Here is a 19,704-nt window from a genome sequence, read left to right on the forward strand (position 1 = left end):
ATTAAAGTTCTTCGACTTTACCCATGCAATTAACAAGCATTCACGAAATATGGTATATAAACTACACCTATAGTTTATTGTAAGTTGAGAACCTTTGAGCAATAAAATACAGACACTGTGTGGTTGGATGTAACTAAGACTGGGTGGTATAATTTCAGCTATTACACCAAAATTATCAATCATTATAAAGGAAGGGACTTAAAATACTTAATTTATCGTGTACGAGACTAGTATATGTACGCATTTCCATAATTATATTCCATATGAAGATAACAAAACTTTCCCTCTTTCGTGAATGGAATATTCCATGGAATATTCAAAATGTGCAGCAGGACACATGCTTCATCTATTTGGAAGCCAGGTTGTGAACGCGGGGAGAATCTGCAAATCTTACCAGCCGAGGTAATTATGAAAAAGAGTTCATCATACATCGAGAAGGGGAAAAAAATATTATCTGGATAAAAGCAATATTCTGTAGTAAGAGCGATTCACTGAACAGAAATCAATCGGTTGATCGAATATTTTGGGAGGAATTTATTGTATTAAATACCATTTTTGGACCTCCTCAATCGACAGACTTTGTATTTTAATATCCTGTTATTCAAACTGATATACAAGAGGTAAGCTTTTTTGTAGTCTCTTATAAGAGCAGCAGAATATTTGGTTTTGACTAGATTTATTAGTTTTTAGTTTCTTAAAAAAACAGTTTCTTAACGAAATTGACCCACATTTAATTAAATTAAGCTACCATCTTGCTTGACTTTTTTCTTCAAAGACCGCTAATTTACCACAAAATCAATGATTTCATCCAACAATTTGGTTGCACTAAAAAAATAAAAAAATAAATTTATTTGGTTCTTTTACTTTTATTTATATCTATATATAATGAAATATGAAGACTAATATTTTGCATAAAATCATCCTTTATAGCAACATAAAGTAAATTTGGAGATGTAGCTGGATCATAAAATTGCAACAGATGACTTCTGGGTACTAATAATTACCGTACTATTTGTAATCTCAAGCTCAAAGTTTATTCCTCGAAAGCTACCGGTACTTGCTTTCGCGGCCTCATTTCTGTCGAATTTTGTCAGCTTCAATGGTTATAGACAGCTGAAGGGGATAAAGACGGAAAAAATAATCGCTGAGACCTTTCCCTCTTCTTCTACATGTCAGTCGGCTTATTCAGCTGTTAACGTAGAAAGCCTTATCATCTCTTTAAATGTATATTAGAAAGAAGAATTTGCAAAAGGTCATTCTTCTAGTCTGTCTGTATGTCTGTGTAAATCCTTCAATTGGCTTGGTTTACCCGTATTATACATGTTGGTTTATGAATTTGGGTTGGGTACATACATGGTAAAAACTGTTTCGCCACCTAATATATTGATCGTTTCTCTCGTATAGCATATTGATTTCAAAGAGAACGACCTAAGGGACAGGAGGGGGATGGGGGGGGGGCTTTTCTCCTATAACTTTCTTGAGGTCTCCCCTTCCGGTTTCCATAAAAAACAAATGTGCAAATTGTACATGTTGTAGATATAGAAGACCATTTTATCCTATACGCGTCTCACCAGAGGCTTCTTGTAGCCATATGACATCGTAAATCACACGGAAGCTTTATTCATGGTCCATAATCATGCAAGGAATCCAAGAAACTTGTATTTCTGAATCCTGTTTTATGTATTAGAAAGCCAAAGCATTTTTCATATCTCTCATATATCTTGCTTCAAGGGCGTAGGAACCGGGGGGGCTGGGGGGCGCCAGCCCCCCCAGTGAAAAATATGGGGGGGCGGAAGTATCGTTCCGCCCCCCCCGCTCGGCAAGTCAGAAAACCCCTTTTTCATTTCCAAATGAGAAAAAAATCTCATTTGAAGCACCAAATTGCATCTAAGGCCAGGTGAAAATGCAAAATTCTTTACAAAATGGAGTGGGTGGGTTGAAGTGTGCTATATTGCACCAAATTGCATCTGAGGCCACCTGGAAATGCCAAAAAATTCCAAAGGGGAGGGGGACACCCCCTCCCCTTAGACCCCTCCCCCAGGCCGGCCATCAGTCTTCAGCCCCCCCACTCAAAAGTACCTTCCTACGCCACTGTCTTGCTTATATGTTTCGTTAGTTTGATTTAATATTGTTGTTGTCTGTTACAACATTCAAGTTACCAAGATAGAGCCAACGTTTAAATCATAATGCTGTTGTAAACATACTTTAAGACTCAAAATAATGAGATTTTGAAGGATATTTTCTTACTTAAAATCAACCGACTAGACCTGACAAGAAAGGGGTTGGGGAGGGGAGGGGGGAGGGGTAGAGCTACATCCCAGTGTCTATAAGGGGTCAAGTCAAAAATAGGGATAAAGAATAGTGTATTCTTATTTTCAGAATAAATATACTAAAAGATTCCAAATTTGAGATTAAATGTTGATTTGGAAGCCCCCCGACGTGGAAAGTTGTAATCCATAAGCCTTTGCGGGTTTCTCCCACATTTGCGGTCGCTTAAGTGTCGTAAAAAAATAACTGCTGGTTATTATGGTTATTACTTATAAGGAACAATTAGGAAGCTTGCTGACACGAGGCCTATATACCAGATCCTCGAAGCCTCTGCATGCTTTCGTATTACCTAGACAAGATAAATAAAGGTCACTAACCTACGAGGCTCCCTCCTTTAACTCTATACATCCGTTTAATACTAATTTACAAGAGAAATCAAATGCTTTACCAAACGCTGTATCAGGTTCATCACTTTTATTTGTTTAATCTAGTCACTTATATGAAACACTTGAGCCCAATTTTGTCTTTCAGCGAAAGTGCGGCATTCTATAGTAGAGCTCGGCGTTTATTGACTTGACTTTCTTAACTTTAGATGGCGAAACAGAATTATGTAGTTTGCAGAAAATAATTGGAACAAGTGTGTCAATTGAAACTAGGGCTGCTGGTTGTCTATACGGTGTGTCCAGAGATCCGTTGATTTGTTTCTGTTTAAGTATTTATGTATAAATATAATCGTAGCAAACTTTAGGCTTAAATTTCTATATAAGCCGTTTACAGTCCGGCAGATAAAGTCTGTTGTATGTGGCAATCTGACCACAACCAAACCCAGTGGAACGCTTACACGATGAAATATTTATTGCCAAATTATTTACGACGCCTATACGTCACCATTTTTATAAGCCAATCAGAAGTTACGAATATAACATTATCTCTTTAATTTGACGTTTTCCTTCGGCAAACAACTTGAATATTTAAGAACCACATAACCATGCAGCTTGTTCACCATGCGCATGTGTATACTATATCACTATACTGTTCATTTCACTGATATCTGGTTGAAGTATTGAGGAGGACATTGTTCTATTTTGCGGGTCGGTCACGTTTGAGGGGATGATGGGGCTAGTGATACACCCGTAATAATTCATCAATACAAAGTTTAGTGAAATTTTCAGCACATTTTGGTGCGGAATGTTCGGGGTGGTTCCCCAAAACTCTACTTAGCTCCTCGTTTTTCTGTTCTGTTTTCATCCTTGCTTCATTCATACCAAACCCTTTTAATTTCGTCTTATATACAAGGATCAAATGCCACCGCTTCCTCCCTGAGCTCCAGTCCTGTTCATGCATTCAAACGATTCCAGTTGATTTTCAAATAAAAGCTGATGTACTGAAAAAACGTTTGAGTAATTTGTGATATCGGGAGATGTTAATTTAAAACTGTCAATCAGTTGTCAGTTTCCAAGCCGAGGATTATTAGCCATAACGGTACTCGGTTTCATTTTGTATTCAAAACGTTTGTTTATCTGGATCTTTAAGCTAGATAAATATGATAAACAATACAAGAGGCATTGGTAACGATGCTACATGACGTGAACACGTACTGTAACCCGAACACATCAGGATGCATCATAAATATCTGATGAGTATAGAGAATTAAGTTTCAGAAATAAAATGCTCAAGGAATGATAATGTAAATCAATCCTACACAAGCATGCAGCCAAATTCCGTAGTTCCGTAAAACTACAAAATTATTACATGATTACGTACAGTATCATAGTAACAGGCCTATACTACGCAAATAATACTATGCTCCATGTACAATGCATTAATCCAGTGTACGATAGGCTACTGGGCCTATACTACAGGAGTACCGGTACTAAACTGCAGTGACACTACACGTGTGAATACTAATGCTGCTCCAGTAATTCTATGATGTAGCCTACTAATACTATATGAATGTAGTAGGGTTGATAAACACGATATAATTATGCCATGGAAATCGACTGTAAAATGGCACCATGGTACGGTGGTACTTGAATTACAGTAACACCACAGTACTACATGAAAATGACCAGGGGTATGAGGCTTCCAAAAAGCGGGGGGGGGGCACAACATTAGAGGGGGACTTTCTCATTCCATAACCACCACTCGTTATGCTATAAACCGATACGCACCGGCCATATCACTTAAATACATTAGTATGCTGTCAATACTATTTATTGAGATTGTTTATTGTTAACCGTGCTACAAAAAGATATGGGATGCCGTTTTAGAAATACCAAAAAATAAATAATTCAAATTAAATATTAAAAAGGTTTAAGATATCCAAAAGAGAGTTCTTCATCGAAGGGGCACATTTTATTTGCCAGTGGGGCACATTTGCTATTTTGGAAAAAAGTGGGTGGGGCATGTGCCCCATTCCGGCCCCCCGCTCCTAGCCGCCTGGCAGTGACATTACAGTAATAGTAAATTAATACTAGGCATATACCATAAACGCTACATTACAGTCGATGGTAACAGAAATTAAGAACTCTCTAAACAAACATGACAAGTATAGCCCATATCAAAATCTGCCAATTTATTTACTATATTGACGATAGCGATTCTCCAGTTCTTTCGTCTCAAAACTTTGTTTGTTTCATAACTGTTTTCGAATTCCATTGATTAAATTCGTATTTAGTTATTTTTCTGCCTATTGTTGCACTTCCCCTCATTGTCTGTTTAACCTTCTTTTTAAGAACGTTCTTTGTTCATTATGTTTGTCAGTTTTATGTATGATATGAATTTTCTTTCAAGTCGTCTTCCAGCTTTCATTCTAGTCCCCCTATTATTTTTTTATAACTGTTTTAAAAGTTCTCTAAGCTGGAAAAATAATGAATGCATCGATCTTACTATTTTTTTTTTTAATTTTAAAATTTGTATAATAAAGACGTCGAGAGAAACCATGCAGTTTATACTTATTGTGAATAGGAGCTGTCATCGAGTACTCCCTGTGCATAAACAGTTTTCCTTTTTTGTTTACTTATTGTAAGCTCTCTTTTCAAAGACTGTGAAATTAAATTTCAGAATTGATGTAAACGTTTGAGGCAAAACTAAATGCTGGCCTAAAAGGTTTATGAGGATGATCCATGCAGAGGGATATAGTGGAGGTAAGTGAGGGGGTAAGTGCTGGTTGGGTCAGTGGGCCGGATATATAACTTACTACAGAAGATAAGTGATTTTATATGAAGTATGCCTAGATGCTCGATCGGGTACTACAAAAACCAAAAACAGATAATAAATTATTAATAGGTCGACATGTACTGAACGTGTCAAGTTCGATCCATCTCCGGAGTTCACACGGGATTGAACATGCACCACAGTGCTAAATGAAAGTCCTCAATATTATGTTAAACGTCAGCGGTCATTCTCAGGCAAAATACGTGAAGTTCACGAAACGGATAAACACCTTATTCCTCGAACGTATTGAAATTTTCACTATGTATTCATCGGACTATAACCTATCTTGGGATAACATGCATGAGAAACCCCTGACCACTAAAAGTCTCGAAGAGCTTCTTCAGCAGCACCCCACAGACTTTACTTGATGTTTATATATCAAAATTGCGCCTAGGTCGTACGCAAAAAGGCGGAAGAAAACCAACTAAATAAGGAGTCTTTAAGGATACCAGAATATATATATATATATATATATATATATATATATATATATATATATATAAATATATATATATATATATATATAAATATAAATATATATATATATTATATTAATATTATATTATATATATAAATATATATAGGCTATATATATTATATTATATTAATATTATATATTATATTATATATATATATAAATATATATATATATACACTATATATATATATATATATATATATATATATATATATACACTAGAGATGTTCAATTTATGTTTGAATATACTATATATGGTTTATTCAATGCGACGAAGTTTGTTACAAACGTCGATTACAGCTCTAAATGTTGTCTTCAGTTTCAAGTGAAAAATGACGAAATATCGATAGTGTATCTCATAAGTCCCTGTCATGTTAGACGAAAATAAAATTTGATGACACTTACAAGTGTCCATCCAAAAATATATCGCATGCATACACTTGTGAGAGGCAAAACGCAGAATATTGTGATAACGAGTCCGGAGGGGTTTGGGAGAATTCACAATTTTGGTGTTTTGCTTGATTTGAGGTAAACACTGAAATCCCAAACTACTTCAAAGAATGCGAGAGTGTTTTACCCGCTTTAAGATGCTTCAAGTCATTGTCCTTTAAAACCAATTTCAAATCAAATATGCATTGTGAATGTTTTTATTGTAGATATTAAATACCGACATATCTAGATGGAGTGAGGCTATGGCTGAAGTGATGTTGTTTGATATATTTGAGTCTAGGGATTTTCTGAGTATTATGAAGTATATGGCGTTATAGAAAGAGACGAATTTTAATCAGTTAATTGACCTGACGTTAGTTGACTTGTAATGACAGAACTATAGTACAATGATAAACATGTTCTATGAGAGGGATAGTGAAGGGGCGGGGTGATGGGGGTGTGATGTTAGCTGGAGTGGAGTTGAAAGAACTGTCTGATGGGGGTGTAATGGGGTGCGATGGGGTGTGATGGGGGGGGTTGTGATGGGGGGTTGAGACGGGAGAGTTAGTTGGAGTGGTGTGGAAAGAACTGTCTATGGTTAGATGTGATACAGTGATGCAAGATGTAAATGGTGTAGGCTTAATTCATTGTCTATTATTACTCCATTTTATGCAAGCCTATTCATGGGACACCAACAACGTCACATGGAAGCTTAAAAGGGAACGCACATTAGCTCAGCCAACTTGGGAGGGAGAAGGGAAATAATAATGCCCGGAAGACAATATATAACCACTATGATCAATAGAAACATGCATTGGTTTACCACATTTAAAAGCTCAGTGTGCCTTGTCTTGCCATTATCCACTAGGGTAACCTTTTCCCCGAATTAACATATTTATTGCTGTTCAATTTCTATTTCGGTTGGTGTTGGACAGGGACGTAGTCAGGGGGAGCAATTGGAGCGATTGCCCCCCCCCCCTCTGAGTACCCCGAAAAATAAAATTTAACTAAAAGCAGGATTTAAGGAAGCTAAGCGACCCTTCTCAAAAAAATTCTTTGTACATCATGGCGCTCCGTTAAGTGTAATAATGTTTTCTTTGTGAGAAGTGCCCCTATTAAAATTCTGCTCCCTCCATTTAAAGTTCTGCTCCCCCCCTTCAAATTTTGGCCAAGACTAAGATAGGTTCTGAAAGACATCCAGACCAAAAAAAATCTTCCAAATTGAAGGTGGACAAGGAAGAATGCTTGGGTAGAATTTTTCACAACATGAAGGATTATTCGGTCACGTCCTTTTACCGTAATCCAGTCTAATGAGGTTTGGCACGCACGGCGGAGATACAATCGCTGTATTTAATCTCCTCTTCCCTCAAGTAGGTGACAAATCGACAGTAGGGGATTCAAAAATCTCTATTTCCAAATTTGTCGTCTGGATGAAGTCGGCTTGACAATTCTCTTCCGAAAAACTTACTATATATATATATATATATATATATATATATATATATATATATATATATATATATATATATATATATATATATATATATATATATATAAAGCTGAGGAAAATATTCAACAGGAACACTTTAAAAGTGAGTTACAGTTGCATGAAAAATATGAATTCAATCATAAAATCCCATAATGCTAAAGTAATGAAAAAATTCAACCAAGAAACCCCCATAAGAACCTGCAACTGCAGAGATAGAGCCTCTTGCCCCCTACAGGGTGAGTGCCTTGTCAGTGCCGTGGTGTATAAGGCCACAGTTACTTCCGGTGACGATGGCACCACCAGGTCATATGTTGGGCTTACCGGAGGGGATTTCAAATCTAGATACAATAACCACACTAAGTCTTTCAGAAATAGTAAATACGAGAAGGAGTCTGAGTTATCTAAACACATATGGGGATTGAAGAGACAAAAGGTAGATTATTCGGTTAAATGGAGCATAATTAGGCAGTCCGACACTTACCAGCGAGAATCGGGCAACTGCAACCTTTGTATAGAAGAAAAACTGGAAATCCTACGCACAAGAGGTGACACAATCAATAGGAGATCCGTATGGCAAGCCGTTTTACTTTTTATTCGATATTTGATGATATCATCAAATATTTGGTGATATCAGCAAATAATTGTTGATATCATCAAATCATTTGATGATATCATCAAATAATTGCTGATATCAACAATTATTTGGTGATATCACCAAATAATTGTTGATATCAGCAATTCATTTGCTGATATCACCAATTCATTTGCTGATATCACCAATTCATTTGTTGATATCATCAAATAATTGCTGATATCAACAAATAATTGCTGATATCAACAAATATTTGCAGATATCAGCAATTATTTGGTGATATCAGCAAATGAATTGGTGATATCAGCAAATCATTTGATGATATCAACAATTATTTGCTGATATCATCAAATAATTGGTGATATCAGCAAATCATTTGATGATATCAACAATTCCAACATATCACTTATTCATTTGCTGATATCAACAAATCAATTGGTGATATCAGTAATTGATTTAATGATATCAGCAAATGAAACGTACATATCACTAATGCATGCTTTTGTTGATATCACCAATTCATTTGTTGATATCACCAATTCATTTGATGATATCAACAAATCATTTGCTGATATCAGTAATTCAACCGTGACGATGATATCAGTAATTCAACCGTGGCAGCCCGTCTTACAAGCAACACACACGATGTCAGTGTACTGTGCAGTACATGCAAATGACAATGGCGAGACAACAGGGTACGGGTAGCGTTACTTTCACCTTGGCGATTGCGGTAAACTTCATGAAGCACAGATCGCTATTGACAGAAGTTCTCGGATTTTGGGCGAAGTAGAGAGGCTCTTAACTGGCAATGAGAATGCTTCTGAAGCGAAAGATTTCTAACCGCAGGCACGTAGCCAAGTAGGGGGGGTGGGGGCGAAGATATTTTTTGTCTTTTTTTAACGATATCGAAGTTTTATATTTATAATATTTGTACACAATAAATTAACTGTGTCTGAATTTTCAAAAATTCCCTGACCAACATTCTTCATCATACTTCCCTCTACTCGTGCCATTTTGACCGGTCTGTTAGGGGTTGAAGGTTATGACTGGTTGCAGCCACCATCGGGGAGCCAGTCTATATTTTTTGGACACAGTTCCCAGCCTGTTTCTGTCGCCCACAGACCAGGGTATACTTTTTACATTTTGGTATTTAATATTGAGCTACTTAACCACCCCGATATTATTTTTCATAGGTTTATAGGTCTGGCCTACTCGGTGCTTGCCCAATGTTTGTCCTCCCTGTCACAAGTGCATGAGAAGCCACGGTACCTCTCCCAGTGGCAGTAGTGGTACTGTGTAACTTAGTCCCCTTTCCCCTCCCGTTGATCGCTATAACCAAGGCTGAAATTAACCGCGCACCAGGCGCCTTTCTGTGCCCGCTACCAGCCAAACAGCGCTCTTAAGACCCAAAGAGAATGCCTGTTGATGGCGCTCGTTTCTAATTCCTTTTTGTAGACGTTGGTTCGACACGCTTGAATTACTGATATCAGCAAATGAATTGGTGATATCAGCAAATGAATTGTTGATATCAGCAATTCCAACATATCGCCAATTCAATTGCTGATATCAGCAAATCTTTTAATGATATCACCAAATCATTTCATGATATCAGCAATTCGGTTCCTCATATCACTAATTAATTAGTGATATGTCGGAATTGTTGATATCAGCAAATGATTTGCTGATATCATCAATTCAATTGCTGATATCACCAATTCATTTGCTGATATCAGCAAATATTTGTTGATATCAGCTATTATTTATTGATATCAGCAATTCTTTGGTGATATCACTAAATGAATTGGTGATATCAGCAAATGAATTGGTGATATCAGCAAATGAATTGCTGATATCAACAATTATTTGCTGATATCACCAAATAATTGTTGATATCAGCAATGATTTGATGATATCATCAAATGATTTGATGATATCAACAATTATTTGCTGATATCAACAAATATTTGATGATATCATCAAATATCGAATAAAAAGTAAAATGGCTTGCCATAGATCCGAGCTTATCTCTTTGTGTCGCCATGGGAACCCAAGCCATTGAACCGTAAACGGTTGAAAAAGAAGTAGTCTGTTTTGACCATCCACTGGCCTGAAGATCGTCGCTCTATGCGTGCGTGAAACCCAGGGTAGCAATATGGTGTAAATTGTATATCTTGTCTATATGTGATATATATATATATATATATATATATATACATATACATATATATATATATATATATATATGTATATGTATGTATACATATATATATATATATATATATATATATATATGTATATATATATATATATATGTATATCTATATATATATATATATATATATATATATATATATATATATATATATATATATATATATATATATATATATATATATATACAGGGATTAGGTTGTGTATTTGTCAGTAAAATATGTTTGAGCAATTGTTAATGGACAGAAACTTGTCCCGTGTGATTGATTATAGGATGGTAGACTGAACTAATGGATTGATAACATAGGAAGTATGTGCAAAAAGTTTAGTTTAGTTACCTGTAAAAAAAAAGGAGATTGACAATCGCTTCCTGCATGCAGTTGAAAGCTATTAAAGAAATCTAAAACGGCAATATCATTTGTGAGGATGAGATGTAAATCTTCGCGTGTAATATATTTCCCGCCTCTGAATCTCCAAAATGATTTCTTGGTAAAAAGAAAAGGTGGTTGGTTGACCATTGAAGTCTTTCTTCGCTTGCTTTATTTAGGGCGTATATATACTGTCAAGTGAGTCTAAGAGAGTAACAATTCACTTTTCGATCACGAGTGCATGCAAATGATCAAGATTTCAAGAAGTGATTCGGTCTTACAGCTCAGAGTGAACATTGTAGAAAATGTTGGTCTTATGTGTTATTCCTACCTAGTTTTAAAGCTAACTTGATATGTCGACACTAAATCCTAAGATTGAGTTTCATTGCTCTAAACCGAGAAATCATCTAGGACATTCTCTGAGAGCAAAGTGGAATTAAGAATGAAACCAGTGGCGTGGCGTTAGTATTTCCATTGGGGATGAGCCCCAGACCCCCTCCCACGCCGCATAAGACAGTCGGCTTCAGTATACCAAGCAGAGGAGTAGAGTCTAGGCCTATTTGGTGTCATCAAAAGTGTTATCAATACAAGCGTTAATTCAACGTAAATGCTCTGAATCGAAACATAGGGACCAAATTTGTTTCAGTGCACCCTCACACCAAAAAGGCCCATGGCAACGCGTCTGAATGTAATTAACCCATTTGTCCGGAAAATGCAATTCTTTCATTGTTCTGGTTTATTAGTCTGTTTACAACATATATACACAACGTTCCACAAGCGTATATTGTTAACCCTAGTGAAATGTGCATCTTATCATTATATCATTACTAGTTATGCAAAGCTTGATCAACGGCCAAAAAAATTCTGCTATGCTATACCTATAATGCAATAACGTCTCAAGTTCCTCACACTCGTTCAACAGTACACACATATATTTCCTGTTCATATACACACTTCAGTCGACTACAAATGTCATCATTCTCGTGCTTATATACTACTATGGTGTCTATGATATGCCATATATATGGATAAAAGTACACAGACCAAATCGTTATTCAGGCTGATAACAAGCACCAAAAACGTGACTTTTATTTGTAATTTGATGTCACATAGAGTCTGAAAACTGATGATTTGAAACGAACAAACTTTCATCACTTTTCGCTGTTAATTATAGTATTACATTATAACATCTAAAGCAGTAGCACGGGCTTCGCTGAATTAAGACAATGCATACAAAAGACATACATGCACACATAGGTCCATTAAACAAATATAGCGCAAATTAAACTTTTCAGTTGAATGCGCAGTGTGGAGATGTAATATATTCGCCCAACCTATATATAAGTGCAATATGGCAGGCGATATATATAGTATTTGCTGTTTGATGAAGAAATATCAATTTGGCACTAGAAGGAATATTGGCCTAGTGTGGTTAATTAGATAGAACATTCAATCGTTCTGAGTGAAAAGTTAATATTTATATAAGTAACATGATGTATGGCTATTATATATACAGTACCGATTATCCTGCTAACATGACATAATTTAGAAAGGATTTAGGGTCATCAGTATTGTCAACAACTTTTAGGGTGATAAGAGTTTCCAAATGTACTTTCTATAAAGTTTTCCCACTCTCGAAATGATTCCCAGTCATTCAGAAGTGTTGAATAAGACATTATTTGTCGAATCATCAGGTACAATGCTTCGAGAGTGGCAGCCTTCAAATTGTTTGTTGAAATCCAAGCACTGTCGTGACCAGAATTTGACTTTCTAGCAAATTTGGGGCCAACACTATAAATGACCTTTAAGCGAAAGACATATAAAATTCACGGATGAACCATTCTATGCAATTAATAAGAAAAATCTACATTTAAGCAATTTATAATATTAATTGCACGCAATACCGTGCGTTTATGTCATTATTTAGCTCTTTATGTATAATTTATATTGCCAATGTGCATGTGCAAGTGAAGAAATGTAGGTCTATTTCGCATTAAAAATATCTCACAATAAATGATGAAATACTTGAAAAGACGTCGCCGAGCAGTTCCAGTAACCGGATTAAGTAGGCTTGCCGGCAGCTAAGTCGTCATTGGGGATTTGTTTCTGTTTATCAGAGATGCTGATTTATTATCCGCTGAGGCCTAATGTTCAAAATGCATTACGTTTAATTCCCAGAAATGACACTTACATTAACCCGTAGATATAGGTAAAGACAATCCATAAACTAATCGTAAGTGACGTGTGAGTGTTTACTCATTGTTCCATTAATTACGAAGTAGTTTGAGAATATGTTTTAGTTGTTCATTTACCAAAAAAAGGTGACTTCTCTTTATATATATATTAAAAAAACAGTCTGGTTGCTTTGAGCACGTAACGCTAGCGACGCAAATAACTAGGTCGGAATTACAGAAGTATATCTCTACTGGTTTATTGCTGCAGTGGATTCGAGGTGGAACTATTGACGTAACCGGAACCCATTTTTACAATCTTCATATTTGGTGTTTTCTTTTTTGTTTTCTTCTCGCTTATCTTGTTGGATGATGCAATTCCTTGCATATTGAGTCTCCGATCAAGGGCTGGGGTTTGGTTGTATGCACCCTCGTCCCTCTTCAGAATCACACATAAAATTAAAAGCAGTTACTAGCATAACCTTGCGTGTAGACCTAACTATATAGACCTACTATATAGACTATCAATATGCCTCAGAATGCACTATTTATGTTTCCCATTGGAAGGACCCCACCCCCACGGCCCATACATGACATTCCGATTCAACCACCTAAGGGACACACTCCCTCTACATTTAAAATCCTGGATCCACCACTGGTTTAGTTTTAATAAGTTTCAAAACATCTCCACGAGCTATGGAATGCTGTTATATAACATGAGCGTACATAGAAGAACAGACGCGTGATAATGTTACACGTGAACCATACCACAACTTGAACGACGTATTATTATTTGTCTTTTTTAATAACTATTTTTTATTATATGTCTTTTTAAAAAACTATTTTTTAATACTATTTTATTAAGCATTATTGTATTTATGACTTCTTAAATTTTCCTACTTTTTATATTATTATATGTCTTATCAGAGGGCCTCGTGGAAGATTAGCTATTGCTAAACGAGCTACCCTCTTAAAATAAAGTTGAAATAAAATAAAATAAAATACAAGGTAAACACGCTTTATTACGCTTCAGAAAATATGTGTTTTTAACCGAGTTCGTCAAAATACAATCTAACGGAATGATTGAAATCGCACCACGTGCAAGGCAACAATACATATACTTATAATAATATTACATTTTAGTATCATTCTGGTAAAAGAACAGGTTTCCCTCCTAGCATCGTGTATTATATACAAAATGAAAACACATGGGTCATATATAGACGTGCGCCGGGATAGAATGGAGTTGGCGTTCCATGAACAAATGTACAAGTTCATTGACGAAGTTTCTTAACTTCATTTACTCATTATGCAAGTAACTCTGCATTAGTTATTTATCTCGCATTAAAATAAATACACTTGAACGTAAATATCATAGTGTTATCCTGTTTATTGGCTCAAAAGAGACAAATTAATTGTCTTTGTAACGACTGATTGGTTTAGACATATCGCACTTCCGTACCTAGATGCATTTAGCCTAGTCTTCTAAAACATAGGATGAAGTCGTTCTTCCAATTACATGCTAAGATGAGACCAGGACATAAATATATATAAATGTAACGTAAGCTCTCTTTATTCTATGATTATGAAGCTAGTAATTACGTGAGGTATACAGTATATTGTTAATTTTTGATGGGGATTGGGATAGGGTTAGGGGGTTAATGTCTATATTGTTTAAATTCAAAATTCCAGGAATCGAGAAGGGAAGTGACTTCTTGCCGAGATATGATCCCATCATCGTTGCCAACACTGCACCTAGGCTTTCAATTTCATGGGGCCCCTCCTTCTCCTACCCCCTCCCCCATGCCCCCGCGATACGAAACTAAACCTTTTTGTGATCTGAACTGAACATGTTTTACATTAAAGGATGTTAAATGAAGAGCTGACGATATTATCAACCTTCATTAAAGGAGCGTTCTGGACTTTTTAATTATAGTAAATGCAAATCCCTTGAAAAACAGCATGATAGAGATACAATATAACTAAGATATTACAGAGCATATCAAAGAGCAAACATTTTATCAAAGATCTTCCATGAAGTTATTTCAATTTTGTTCTTGCTTTGAATTCTTGGCATTGAAATATGGCTACTCTAAGATAATAGATGGCGCGTGTTTGGACTAATCAAAAATGAAATTGATTGAAGAGGATATAACGTGATTCAGGGGCTTTCTGTTGTCATGTGATGCATGCAACGGAAGCGTACAAGTTCCTTGAATCGTACAGTTCTCTGCAGACGAAGAACTAGAATTGCATCGTTGCCATGGTGACTTTAAGAATGTATCAGTGGAAACATCAGTACTGCCTAAAGCTTTTCTTTTAAGAGCAAATAGAGTAGAAATGGTTGAAAAATATTTGTACTGTCATTATTAATACTATGGTTAGCTAGTCTGTTTAAAGGGTTAATCCAGTGGAAGAAGTCAATTTCCTTTAAAGCAGCTTTTCGAGTAGAGTTTTTTCAATGAATGGAATTTTGTCGTACAAAATTTAATTTGTTAACATCACTATACTTTCATTAAGAAAAACGGTTAGGAGTGGATAACTTTTGCAAAGATTGTCCAAAATCACTTTTATATGTAATTAATTTAATACCCAAAAAAAAATTGGAAGCCAAAAAGTTGCTAACCGATTGGGTTGTTTACTAACTTGTTCATCAACTTTCATTTGACGCAAAAAGAAAAGAAAAGAAAAGAAAGAAAGGAAATAAAATAAAAGGAAAATAATACACTGAATATCTTAGGTAGATAGCATTTGAGTTATACTATTTTTGGAGTTTACTAATTGGGTAGATTGGCAACTAAACGTAGAAAGGCTGCTGAAATGGTCCACAGCGGTATCATGATGAAAGTCGTTTCGTGTAAGCAGATTGTATATCTCAATATGATCCTGTTTTTTAATTTTTATTCTATTCTCTTTCCCCCGTTTTTTCCTTTAAAAGTATGGGTGAAATCAGCATGGCGTTTGAGCCGTGTCGCTTTCGTTTCTAATATACAAATCTCTTTCAGCAAGTTTCTCTATTCTTAGAAGCAAAAATGTTGTGATTAAAGTGTGAATTTATAGTTCAATGACAGCTAAGCAAACATTATAATGTATCATATGTCAACTTATAGTAGATAATAACTGTCACATTATTATAGGGAAGTAACATTCGCAGGATATGCATGTGTCATGACGACGCCAGGAATACACTCACTATCATGTATTTCCTAGAATTTCGTCAAAATTGTAAGTTACCTATAGGATCAAGAGACCGCAAGTAGTGTTGGCTAGGCCGGAGCGATAAAGCTTTTTTTTATTGTAGAAGTGGGAAATATTTCTCATTCTCTGATACAAATTTCAGTGTTCCTTCACGGGAATATTCTTTAAAGTTGTTGCCATGATATTTTAGCGCTAGACCATTATTACGTAATTGTAAATGAAATCTTTCTTTTTGTTTCCTCCCACAGCTGTTAAGGGAGGATTATTGTTGCCTCATTATCACAGACACCTAAGCAGAAATCAGCCTAATGAATATTCAATGAACGTGTTTAGTATGCCGAAGTAACACGTGTGAGACTACACATGGGCAGATGCGCAGTTTATCAAAATCTGACTGGACATCGATAGAAGAATTCGCAGGATTTTGTTGGTCAGTTATTTTCAAGATGCCGCTCATGTCTTATAGCGACGCTGATTATTTCATTTACGACGAGGACCAAACGTGTGTTAATTCTTCATATGACTTGACAAATCGTACAGACGAGTATATCGCGGAACTACTCACACCCACATATAAGATCGTTATATATGTCTATGTTTTACCATTAGTGCTTACTCTGGGGTTTATTGGGAACTCTGCATTTATTTTCGTCATAATTCGCCTTAAACGCATGCGCACGATTACTAACTTTTATCTATTAAATCTAGCTATCGCGGATATATCTTACCTTTTGACTGGTGTCAGTGAAAAGTTAGTGCGCACTCTATCATCGCCGATAGATAACGATCAAGGGATGTATGGAAGTGCTTCATGTATTATAATCTACTCATTACTAGACGCTTCGTCATTTGCATCATTGTTTCTCGTTACCTTGGTAACCTTGGAAAAATTCTACGCCGTTTGCTATCCTTTAAAACACCGACGTGTCACGGGGAGGGAACGTACCGTGAAGCTTGTGGCACTTTGCTGGATTTTAGCATGTGTGTTTGCATCCTCTCTTATACCTAGTTACTGCTTAATGCTATATGCCTGCACGGTATGGCCAGAGGGAGAACTCTATCAAGACTTTCCAACTCGACTGGGAGGGTGTTGGCCGGTTAACGATTTAGCGGTTGATATCGCTCACGGTATACAAACTTTACCTTTCTTTCTGGTCATTTCACCGAATATCGTGATGTACATGAAAATAATCGCTACACTGAATAACCGAGTTGCAGCAAGTGATGAGATGAAAAATTCGAGAGAGAAAAATTTGCGCATGCGTAACGTGGTAGCCCGTATGTTGGTTGTAAACGGGACGTTATTTTTCATATTGGCGGCGCCATTTCACGTCCTCTCTTTAATATTAATGGCGGCGCCCCTTAGTTCAAACAGTTCCGATGACTTTTACCATGTACTCGACACTCTGTTACCTTTTTGCCAACTGCTACTCTATATGAATTCAGCTATAAACCCGTTCGTTTACAGTGCAACAAATGCTCGTTACCGTAAGGCTTACTGGCATGCATTTTGTTTGGAAAGAGTAAAGGTAGCGAACTGTGAGAAGGATAATTTCCTTGTAAATCCACAAAATTCTGCAAGAGTCAATACAATCAGTGAGGCAGCATAACCTCTAACTGTTTACTGGGACAAACTAAAAGGCACCTGCCATTTGTTTACTACATTTTAACCGAATTCATGACTGAACTGTCAGATACAAGCTTTTATGTTGGAAGCATCATTTTACACTCAATTTTTGAAATTATTCTTTACTGGTGATGTTTTTTTCCTTCTTAATTATGTTTCAAAAGATTCATATTCAATTGTGTACATATTCATTCCCTTCCCGAACTATTCAATGGGTTAAAATTTGTATGTATAGACACATGTATTAATTCATTATCATATAATGTGGTCTAACATGTTTCATTCAAACTTAATGAAAATGATTATCAACCTGCTTAAATATATACTTTTTAAATTTTCAATTAAGAAACTATAGCCGTAAATAAGGTAACAAGATCTTTTTAAAATCACTGTTTTTTATGATTATATCATCTTCTTGAACTTCAAATCTTTATTTCAATTTCTCTGTGTACTGTATGAATAACAATGAATTATTTGTATCGTATAGTCTTGTATGTTTGTATTGAATTCACTGTATAGGGCCTATGAATAATTCATACATTCCTTGAACTATGACAAAGACACAGATAGCCTACACAGAGGAAAGTCTCCCACTAGTAGCAAGATCTATTCGTTGAAGAATTAACGACCGTGGATATGTTTTATATTCATTCATGTTCAAGAAACCTTCAGTTTTCCGTACCATGATCTCGCAGATTTTAACAAGGACAGTTATCGTCACTCGTGGACCGGCCTGTTACTCATAATGCAGTCACCACATTTTCTACGCTAATCTTTGAAGACCTAACGCACTTAATGCTCATTCCTCAGTCCATGAATGAAAAAAATTCTTTATGTTTCTGTCGACATTAAAATACACTTAAATCATTTACAAATGTTTATCATCATTTAAATGTTATCATCATTTAAATACACTTCACTAAAATACCAGTTATTTTATTCTTAATAATATCGAAACATCAACATTATGACATCTTTATATTGATTTTGTTTGAGTTATCTTAAAACTTAGATATCCGAGAGAATAAACAACTAACAGCAGTAAAACCCCGTCAAGCAATCCTATAGAAGCTGATGATGGAATGGTATTTGTTTCTCAAATTTTACGTTTACAGTTCAACTGTAGTAATTAGTCAATATATAATTAGGTTAGGCGTTTACTTTGAAACCGCGCTCCCACTTAATAAGGACAGATCGTTTGTAATGCGTGCAAGTATAATATAACACGGCCATGAAGAATATCAATATTCTGGCTAGAAATACCCTAAAATCATCTGATCATCTGTCGACAGTTATGGAAAGCACTCGTGGTCTTAATGTAGGAAGGTTGGAACTTCGGTTAATGCATTACGAGAAATCAAACCGATGCGAGCTATCTCTTGTTTCAAAGATTAGACCGGTCAAGGTATTACGATAGTTAAATTATTACGATAGTTAATAATAATAATAATAATAAAATATTACGATAGTTAGGCGGAGTGTATAGCCTAGTGGTTAACGCCGGCGTCTCCCAGTCATGAGATCCCCGGTTCGATTCCCCGCCGACAGCAATGTGTGTCGTCTGGCAAGGGTGTTGTTCAATAACAATTTCCTGACATGGACGTTAAATGAATGTGTGCCGAGAGATTGGCTTCGGTCAGCTTGCGAGTCTATAAGC

At 35.9% G+C, this 19,704-nt stretch overlaps 1 protein-coding gene across 1 annotated transcript; it reads left to right on the forward strand.

Annotated features, from left to right (window-relative positions):
- Positions 1–366: 366 nt before the first annotated feature.
- Positions 367–19,458, forward strand: LOC139979832 (neuropeptides capa receptor-like). The gene is made up of 2 exons (XM_071990980.1): positions 367–620; positions 16,669–19,458. The coding sequence occupies exon 2, from the start codon at positions 16,792–16,794 to the stop codon at positions 18,028–18,030; it is 1,239 nt and encodes a 412-aa protein (XP_071847081.1). The 5' UTR covers positions 367–620; positions 16,669–16,791; the 3' UTR covers positions 18,031–19,458.
- The last annotated feature ends 246 nt before the right edge of the window (positions 19,459–19,704 follow it).

Source organism: Apostichopus japonicus, chromosome 14, assembly GCF_037975245.1.
Source record: "Apostichopus japonicus isolate 1M-3 chromosome 14, ASM3797524v1, whole genome shotgun sequence".
In the NCBI taxonomy this organism is placed as follows: Eukaryota; Metazoa; Echinodermata; class Holothuroidea; order Aspidochirotida; family Stichopodidae; genus Apostichopus; species Apostichopus japonicus.

What these genes read in the sequence shown, in the direction of transcription:
- LOC139979832 (XM_071990980.1), top strand. Translation starts at nt 16,792, where the DNA reads ATGCGCAGTTTATCAAAATCTGACTGGACATCGATAGAAGAATTCGCA.